The 9881-nt window shown below is 44.9% G+C and overlaps 2 protein-coding genes across 3 annotated transcripts; one reads left to right on the plus strand and one right to left on the minus strand.

Annotated features, from left to right (window-relative positions):
* Window positions 1-51: 51 nt before the first annotated feature.
* klhl41a (kelch-like family member 41a) lies at window positions 52-3544 on the plus strand. Its single transcript, XM_069153777.1, has 6 exons — window positions 52-1772; window positions 1858-2015; window positions 2106-2213; window positions 2309-2494; window positions 3014-3160; window positions 3282-3544. Exons 1-6 carry the CDS (start codon window positions 687-689, stop codon window positions 3391-3393), a joined length of 1797 nt encoding a protein of 598 aa, XP_069009878.1. The 5' UTR covers window positions 52-686; the 3' UTR covers window positions 3394-3544.
* Window positions 3545-3975: 431 nt separating this feature from the next.
* Window positions 3976-9569, minus strand: fastkd1 (FAST kinase domains 1). Of its 2 annotated transcripts, none has more exons than XM_069153779.1 (15): window positions 9390-9569; window positions 8623-9239; window positions 8472-8540; window positions 8057-8182; window positions 7588-7986; window positions 7394-7504; window positions 6547-6678; window positions 5980-6466; window positions 5780-5894; window positions 5573-5701; window positions 5320-5451; window positions 5076-5189; window positions 4619-4763; window positions 4390-4504; window positions 3976-4296 (listed from the first exon to the last, which is right to left on the minus strand). In XM_069153779.1, exons 2-15 carry the CDS (start codon window positions 8955-8957, stop codon window positions 4213-4215), a joined length of 2493 nt encoding a protein of 830 aa, XP_069009880.1. In that variant the 5' UTR covers window positions 8958-9239; window positions 9390-9569; the 3' UTR covers window positions 3976-4212. The 2 variants fall into 2 exon arrangements, with proteins under 2 accessions (XP_069009880.1, XP_069009881.1); XM_069153780.1 differs by having other exon boundaries at window positions 8623-9050; window positions 9390-9411.
* Window positions 9570-9881: the final 312 nt, after the last annotated feature.

A 9881-nucleotide genomic window follows, 5' to 3' on the forward strand; every position in this document is an offset into this window, starting at 1 on the left:
GATGGATTCAGTAGGTTTGCACCGTTATCTCATACACAACTCATTTGTACTGTATGTGGAAGGTACACAGTGATGTGTAGCTAAATACAAAGATGCACAAGTATTATTAAAAAGTTAAAAGAGGGCAAGCTGTCACCTCCTGTGGCAGCAGCTGCTCACTGACCCCGTCTGCATGTTAGGTAACTCCCCCGGTGGACGGCTCACACAAACACTGAACCACACAGTCGTGAAGTGGTCATTACTATCAGTGAACCGTGACTCACTCCACAGCTGCAGTCGACGCCGGCCATAGAAAACACAAAGTCAGAGCACTGGAACAAGTGGTCCTAGAATGGGGTTTTAAAGTGAGTCTTTTTGCTGTATAATCTATATTTTGAACCCTGGTGTCGGGACTAGAGTGAATAAAATTAAAAGATCGTGTTATTTCTGTGTGGCTGAACAAGAATGTCAGAACAAATCACCGCGGTGACAAGGCTCCACAGTTGTTTTTACTCTACGACAGCTGTGTGAGCTCTCCGTATTGGCCAACCTGAATTCTTCCTGGATGGGATGGTTGGCTAAATTTAGAGGGGGCACAGTTATATTGAAGTGGCTTCGGACCTGGCTGCCTATAGTTCTCTGTCTTCGGCAGCCGGGACAGTCGGTCGTGAACTGCTTTACGTCCGTCCGCTTCCTCTCCTAAAAGAATGGATCCGCAAGGCTTGAGGGAAGATCTGCGTCTGTTTCAGAGCACTCTGCTGCAGGACGGACTCAAAGAGCTCCTGAATGAGAATAAGTTAATCGACTGCATCCTGAAGGTGGGAGACAGAAGCATCCCCTGCCATCAGCTCATCCTGGCAGCATGCAGTCCTTATTTCCGGGAGCTCTTCTTCTCAGACGATGGCAAAGAGGTTGACAGGAAGGAGGTCGTTCTGGAGGATCTGGACCCCGACGTCATGGAGGTGACGGTGAATTACATGTACTCAGCAGAGATCGACATCAACGACAACAATGTGCAGGATATTTTGGCTGTCGCCAACCGCTTCCAGATCCCCTCAGTGTTCACAGTTTGTGTGAATTATCTCCTGAAGATGCTGTCAGTGAAAAGCTGCCTCGCCTTCTACAGGCTTGGACTGATGCTGAACTGCTCCCGGCTGGCTATCGCAGCTCGAGACTACATCGCAGATCGCTTTGAGACCGTAGCCAAGGACGAGGATTTCTTAGAGCTCGGTCCACCTGAACTCTTCGCTATCATTGGAGCAGATGCATTAAATGTAGAAAAAGAGGAGTTAGTGTTTGAGTGTGTCATGAAGTGGATCAGGAAAGACAAAGACAAGCGTGTGAAATCTTTGTCCGAGGCCTTTGATTGCATTCGTTTCCGTTTGCTGCCGGAGAAGTACTTCAAGGAAAAAGTGGAGAACGATGACCTCATCAAGGCCGATCCTGAGCTTCTGAAAAAAATCAAAGCCATCAAGGAGGCCTTCGCGGGGAAGCTTCCCGAGAAGAAAAAGGGACCAGATGATGAGGAAGGAGAGGAGAGCGAGCTGGCTGGCTACCTGAATAATAACCGCAGATACGGCATGTTTGCCAAGGACATGGTTCTGATGATTAGTGACAAGGCCGCCGTGGCCTACGACGTCCAGGAGAATGAATGTTTTCTCGCAGCAATGGCTGAACAAATCCCCCGAAACCACGTCAGTCTGACATCCAAGAAGAACAAGCTGTATGTGTTGGGAGGACTGTTTGTAGATGAGGAGGACAAAGAAAACCCTCTGCAGTGTTACTTCTACCAGGTAGAGACGCCTTGTTTGATTTCTATTAAAGTAATGAGGTGAAATCCTTCACTTCGTTCTTAAAATCTTAAAATATTGTTTTCAGTTGGACAGCCTGGCTGCTGAATGGACCGCTCTGCCACCCATGCCTTCCCCGAGGTGTCTCTTTGCTATGGGCGAATTTGAAAATCTCATCTTTGCCGTAGCAGGAAAAGATTTAGAAGCCAATGAGTCTCATGACACCGTTATGTGTTATGACACGGAGTAAGTTCAATGCATTAACCGTTTAAATGCTTATTCTGTGGATTCTTACTGCGAGCTGAACACGTTCTGTTACTTGATCTGCCCTCGTAGAAAAATGAAGTGGACAGAAGCAAAAAAGTTGCCCTTGAAAGTGCACGGCCACTGTGTGGTCTCTGAGAAAGGGCTGGTCTACTGTATCGGAGGGAAAACAGATGACAAGTGAGGTCGCAACACCAAAACATTTAACATGAAGTCAAATGATGATTTTCACCTTTTATTAACTCTTCCTGGAAATCTTTCTGTCTCTGGTGAAGTAAAGCGACCAATAAGATGTTTGCATACAACCACAAGAGGTCAGAGTGGAAGGAGGTGGCTTCCATGAAGACAGCGAGGTCGATGTTTGGGGCCGTTATCCACAAAGGGAGGATGATTGTTGCCGGGGGAGCCAACGAAGACGGCCTGACGGCCGCATGTGAAGCGTACGACTTTGGAACCAACAAGTATGTGTTGATCTTATCAAACTGAAGGATGTGTTTTAACTCTTGACTTTTTAAGAGACATTATGTCACACGAAACAAATAATAAGGTTATAAATAGGATAAGTTTCCATATTTTAAGTTTTAAATATGACTTGTTTCCAATGGAATTCAGTCAAGTGTGAGTAGTTAGAGCTTTTTTTGTCTATATTTTTCCATTTTAAATATGTGGTTCCCAACATTTTTGGGTTGCACAACTCCTCACAGGTCAGGCCTCAACAGGAGTTCTGTTTATAAATTGCTTCATTATAAAGATTTTATAAAGAGATGAAAGTATCCCATGTCAAAGCAAAGATAATAGAAAAGGCATCATTTCACATTTTTGTAACCGTGATCACCTTCATATGTACTTGGGAAGCACCGTGTTCAAACTAATATTATAAACTAAAAACATGAATAGTTAATTTTGAAATAGATTTTTAAGGCAGGAAAACAAAAGCTCGGCGGGATGGCGTTGATTCATCCGAGTGCACCTCGTTGCAGGTGGTCACCGTTCACAGAGTTTCCCCAAGAGAGGAGTTCAATGAACCTGGTGAGCTGTGGAGGAGTGCTGTACGCCGTGGGAGGCTTCGCCATGGTGGAGAACGAGAACAAGGAGTGTGTGCCGAATGAAGTCATCGACATCTGGCAGTACGTTTTCATTTTTGTTTTGAGTGATGTATTTTAGTATATATATATATATTCTTTTACATATCAACATTGTGTTTCCTAATAAAAGTGTCCCTCTTACTTTTAACCGTGTACTCACCAGGTATGAAGATGAGACGAAGCAGTGGACAGGAATGATCCGAGAGATGCGTTACGCAGCCGGAGCCTCTTGTGTGTCTTTGCGTCTGAGTGCAGCCAAAATGCCAAAACTGTAACGACAGCTGACGTCACTGCTGCAGGACGGAGAAGGAAACGTACCTGCTGTTAGTCAGCAGCTCATTGTTGTTCTCATGTCAACATATCAGACACATCCCCTTTGCCTCCTCTGTTAAATCTTAGTTTCAATAAATTGTAGTTTTTAATGTCTTTTTTTACTCAATTCATCAAATTGAAAAATTGCCGTTACAACGGAGAATTCCCCACCACCCCACTTCTTAATATTCATAGTTTTAAAATATTACCACCCATAGATTTACTGTGACTAATTGACATTTTAGCCATTTTGGTGTTTTTAACACAGCTTATAAAATAATGAAGTTTATTCCTGAAGACCTGAAGCCCTGTGTTTTTATCTGATGTAAAAAAAAAAAAGCTTTACTATCTAAACCACACTTCTGACTGCAGTACAATATCTGCAAATGTAAATAATACCTTATGATGCCATAACGCTGCTGTTCTGATGATTATCTTTAAAAAAAATACTAAATATACTGCAAGAAAACATGAATTTACTCCACTGATCTCCTCGCTGACAACAGAACATTAATGTTAGACATGCACACAATAGAAAATAAAGATATACATTTTATTTTAAAAAAAAATTATTTAATACAAAAGCACATGATATGCAGTCTCTCTTAACATGAATGAGGTAGATTCATGCCAAATTTAGACTATAAGAAAAATAAGAAGCACTTCACATATTTTCACAATATTAGCACACTTGAATTATAAAGACAAAACTATCTTTTAAACCAGGCTAAGAGTTCAGTGCTGAGTGTAACATCTTCATGGTTCGATAAATAAGAGGAGGGTTATCGGAGTATTTTCTTCTTTAGATATTCCTTCCAGGCATCATGTGTTGAAAGCTCCATAGAGTTCCATTCAAAGTGAGGGATCTGTAAACACAGACAACACCAAGTGTTTCACTGATTTAATCTAAAACAATTACAAAACCACATTCAATATTGTGCTGAATGATGTTTTCTCACCTGAATAACACGAAATCCCAGAATTTCAAGGTGTCTTTTTCTCATCTGGGCTTCTCCTTTCATGTGATGGGAATTTTTGCAGAAGGACTTTGAATCAAGAAAGTCCACAGCGACACTGAAAAAAAAAAAAGAAGTAAAAACAGAAGTTCATGCATATTCCATTTCTGAGTCATCTTCTTAATCAGTTTTAATATTCAGGCTGTACTCGATGTGTACGTTATATCTTTACCGCTGAGCTCCAGGTGGCAGCTCATCCCTGTTGTGTTCGGCCGAGCTCGTATCCCAGAGAACTTTTCCTCGGTCTGAGATCTGCAGTGTGCTCGGCTCGCTGTAAGGCAGCGGACGCAAGTGTTTGTCCAGTTTGCATTCAAAGTCTGAAAAGACAAAGAACAATACCACGTAAAAAGTAACTAATGAAATGTAATGCTTTAGTGTCCCGTGGAGCGCGAAGTCTTTCTCCCTGAGAAGAATTTCCTGAGAGTACTCCAGGCTGGAAGAGCCTCTTGTGTGTTAATTGAAAAGAAATATATTGGGAATGTAAACAAAGCTTCTGGTTAGGAGTTAAAAACTGACTTCTTACATTGCAAGTACAGGAATTACTGATTATAAAAGAAGCTATCATCCTCAGGGACAAAACCTTTTTCAGAAGAGAATAGGTGTATATATGCACCCACTGTATTACTCACCTATGGTGTAATGATATGGAGTATAAACTGCTACTTGGACAAAGTTAATGCCTCCAAGAACTTCACCAAGCATTTTGTGGATTTGCTGTTGGACAGGACTGACATGTCCATTCCCTGGAGAAAAAAAAAAAAAAAAAAAAAAAAAGTTGTATGAATTTCAAACTGAACTGAAAACAGTATTTTAAGTATGAAATTCAACTTCAAACCGCAACTAAACCAGAAAATCATACGTGCATCTTCTCACCTTTCCTTTGCAACTGCTGGCAGTAGCGCTCATGAAACCATGGAACCTGGAACTCGGGACACTCCAGACACACGGCCCGATTGAGCTCCATGAGGCGCTGCCGTGTCCGCATGTTGAGGGCATCAGGTAGGGCTGGAGGAAATCATATGAACAGGTAGCTTAGTCCAGGTGAACACACCTGGATATACAGCAAAGCCAAAGATGCACAAGGACAAGTGTTTGTATCATGAGTTTAAACCAGCTGGAGACATACTTTCTAGTTGGGAGTCCAGCTTTCCCAGAAAGTCTATGCTGAAGATTTCTCTGATGAGTTCTTCAGGAAAACAGTCAGCTACTGCCAAAGAGTATGCCAGGAGGACGAGCAGATGAGGGTCAAAGGAGCCTAAAATATATTGAAAAAAAAGTGTGAGTGCAAGCTGAAAATAAGCACAAGAAATCTGGAACGGGATTATTCACTTACTGATATGAGGAGTGAAGCGCTTAATACAAGCGTCGTACAACTGGTCTGCTTGTACAGGATCGTAGTTCAGGACAGAAAAGGGTAACAGGGTGGCATATGTTGCTGAATAGTGGATCTTAAAAATGAGACAGGAAGAATACAGTTAATATGGATGTAGTTATTCCAGACCAAGCGTGTTGATGTCATGTCTCTTGAAGCACCTTGTCAATGTGTTCAATGGTCACACTGGTGATTCGATCCATCAGAGGAGGACACAGGTGATTTATTCGGGTTAGGAAGAAGGCCAACTCCGGCACATTGGTCCAACTTATTTGGTCCATCATCCTCTGCAGCGTGACCATGGTCTCTTCGAGCAGCATCTCTTCAAACCACTCCCCCGAGATGTACTTGAGCTCCTCCAGCACCAGGTCCAGCCGGTTGGCCGTTTTCAGCCTCTCGTGGCCGCAGCGGTTCAGCGCCTGCAGCAGGCGGACGTACTTGCTGTGAGTGTTGTGGCGGTAGGACGGATCGTTGCGCACCCACTTGGCCACGGCGAAAGAAATGGTGTTGAGCTCGTTGAGATTGCACTGCGCCACCACCGCATCCAACCGCGCCACCACGCCCTCGTCCAGACGTGGGCTCGGCAGCGTGGACAGCACACGGGTCAGCATTGTCACTTCATAGGGGAAGAAACTGTGCTGCAAAAAGCTGCAAGAGAAATTGTTATCAGTTTACTTCTTATTGGATCTAATTATGAAGCAAACATTGCTCTTTGAATGAACACTTACTTGACCAACGTGTTTCTTAGTTTAGTAAAGAGTTCGGGGTTCTGATACTGCAACAGAAAGAGGGCTTGGGTGATTCTGGCCACCTCCACAGACCTGTAGACGGGGAGGTTCCTCTGGATCACCAATGCAATTCTGGAAAATGATTTAATAACATTTTAAATAATAGTTAGCAGATAGTTCAATAAACAAGTGTTACATGAAAGTATATAATCACACAGCATTCTGATTAGGATTCCTTAAAGGCATTAATTAAACACCTTAAACTCATCCCAGTGATTAAAATGACATATTTAACAGGTTTTTTCTGAGAAATAAAATCCTATAAAGGACATAAAGTGTCTTAGGTGTGACTTGAGACATTTCCCTTGAATTAGTACGTTGGGATGTGTGAATATATAAATAGTCCCTGACTCTACGACCCACCTCTCCTCTGCTTGAGCACAATGAAATGAAAAGTCTCCCCCAGCCGTCTCTTTAAAACCGTCACTGGTGTTGATTGCTTAGTTTGCTCATGATATGTCTTCTGGCGTATAAAAAACACCACATGGACACAGGAACAAGTTTGAAAACTTGATTTTCACTGGAAGGGGTCTTAAAATGTGAATGTCCAAGAAATGTGCACAAGATCTGACCCGTTATTGTTTTTAAATGAACAGACTTTATGGTGAGATTTTGTCAACTGCAGTTTCTGAGCTCAAAAGTAAACTTTCAACCTCAAAATGTGAAATATTACTTTTCAGCTGACGTGTGATAATACAGAGCTATTTGCAAAAAGATGATTTTGGCCAATATATTGTCTCTACTGTTGAAGCTGTGTAGCTGCTGGACGGCAGCGACAATAACTCACTTGTTCAGTAAGCTCACGTTCCTGCTCTGAATCTCTTCGAGAGCTCCAGCGACAGCCAGAGCCTGCTGTGCATTGAACTCATCCGCCAGCAGGAGGGCGGTGTTCTCCAACCTGAGAGGAACGAAGCCACAGGAGACCAGCTGTAAACACCGAAGACTTCCGCTCGTGTGTCGCTCCACAGATACGATACCGACCCATCTCTGACGTCCTGATTGGCCATCGGAGCCAGAGCCACAAACAGCTTCGTGAAGGAGAAAGGATCCGAGCTCGAATCAATCAGCTCGGTCAGCCTTTGTTTCGCGGCCAGCCTGAAGTCACAGTTGTTGAACTGCAGGGACTGATACAGCCCCAAGATGATGCTGATGTTCTCGGCGTCCAGTCGGGGAATGTTGCGCAAGAAGATCTCGTTGCACTTCTCCAGCAGCGGTCGGTGGACGTACTTGCTGTTGCGCAGGAACTGCACCATTCTTCTGGGGATGTTATGATTTGAAGGGTCCACGGTGCGCAGCAGATGATCCGCTCGGCGGACGAGAGCGTCCCGTAACCGAGGAGACACGAGAGACGACACGCTGATCATCAGAGCGGTGAGGATCCTGGAAAAACAGCGTCAGAGAGCGAACTCGAAATACTTCCATTAAAAAACACACGTGTGCCGCGACCGACCTGGCGTCGTCGATAGACAGCAGCCTCTCGTCCACGATGCCGGTGATGTGGCCCATCAGGCGACTGTGCTGGAGGTGCTGATCATTTAAACAGACGGCAAACTTGGATAAAGACCTCATTGGCAACCTGCGAAAAAAGAAGTTGTGTTTGTGTAAAAGATTGTTACGTTTTTAAATGAGATCATTCATCAAACAAATATATTCAAACCAATTTATCATCAAGCATAAAAACACCAAACACACTCTGGTTCCAGCTTCTGTAATGTGAAGAGCTCCTGATTACGTTCTGTTAAATTATTGTTAAATCTAATGTTTTTGTTTTGCAGAAGGCATCACACCTTTAAGATCCGGACAACATTATACCTTGATTTAATCAACTCTTTAACGCAAAATAAACTGAATTCATAGTTTCCTACCGGTCGATTCTTAGCCAGGCTTCAGAAACCAGCTGTTGAACCAGAGAGTCGTGAGTCTCCACATTCAGCCTGAGAGGAACAACAACAACAACATGTTTACCACAACAACTGTATGATTCAAACACGTGGTCGTTAACACACCTTGATGTACCTGAGGAAAGCGTAGAGCATGTCGACCAACACGAAATCATCCATCAGAGCAATTTTGTTTTCTGCCAAAACCTGGAGAGTGAGGAACTGTGGGTGAGTCCTGGTGAGCTCCACCGTCCTGAGCTGCTGAGGTTTCTCTTTCTGAAACTGCCACAACATCCCGACAGCGCAGTCCACGTGCTCCACGGCGAGCTTCGCCCTGTTCTTGCCCACCACGTCAAACACTTCGTCCTCTGCAGAGCAAACCCGCAGCCGCTCCAGGACCCGGTCTCTGCTCACGGACCCCCCGTGGAGGAGCCTGCGGAGGCTCGAGCTCAAGCCCCGGAGCCGGAACATGGTCACGGACCTGGGACCGGGTTCAGCGGTGGGCTGAGGTCTTCATGGTGACGTCAGGTGACCTCAGGTGACGTCAGGTGACCTCAAAGGGAACTGACAGAAAGAGTCCGACCAGAATCAGCGTCGGTGTTTGGAGCTCCTCTGATTCAAACTCAAACACCGACACAATGAACGCAGCTCGGTGGGACACGCTGTCCTCAGCTGTCAGTCGAAGAGGACAGACACAGACCCGTCCAGAGGACACGTGACTTCCCTCCACTGACCACCAGCTCGTTCACGTGTCTACAGAAACAAACATCAAACCACTGACCGTCTCGGACTGCCGCTGCTAACTGCACTGTCGGCTCTATTTCTGCATATTATAAAGATTTAAGCACTAAATATAAATATAAAGAGAATAAGCTCATTAAATCCGTTCAAAGTCTAAATTACCTCGCATGTGTGCTACGAAGTTCCACTTCCGTAGCATGTGACATGTTGTAGCAGCGGGTTGTTTTAAACCCGGGTACGGTCTGTCAGGCGGCGGCTCTTTTCCCGGTGTCGTGACTTGCATGGTGAACTTTCGGTACCGGTCCGAGGGTCTAAATCCTGTTCAGGGTTGACACATGACGTTACACATCACGACCAAACGGGGCGACTATTCCCAACCAACTGAAACGAAAGAATAACACGAAATGTGGTCGTCCCTGGCAGGTAAGACTCGGGGCACATTAACCCGCAGCGCCTGGTCATCCCTAGCAGGTAAGACTCGGGGCACATTAACCCGCAGCGCCTGGTCGTCCCTGGCAGGTAAGACTCGGGGCACATTAACCCGCAGCGCCTGGTCGTCCCTGGCAGGTAAGACTCGGGGCACATTAACCCGCAGCGCCTGGTCGTCCCTGGCAGGTAAGACTCGGGGCACATTAACCCGCAGCGCCTGGTCGT

The sequence above is a fragment of the Embiotoca jacksoni genome, unplaced genomic scaffold, assembly GCF_022577435.1.
Source record: "Embiotoca jacksoni isolate LCO1_2020_lvr unplaced genomic scaffold, fEmbJac1.0.p SCAF_2, whole genome shotgun sequence".
NCBI lineage: Eukaryota > Metazoa > Chordata > Actinopteri > Embiotocidae > Embiotoca > Embiotoca jacksoni.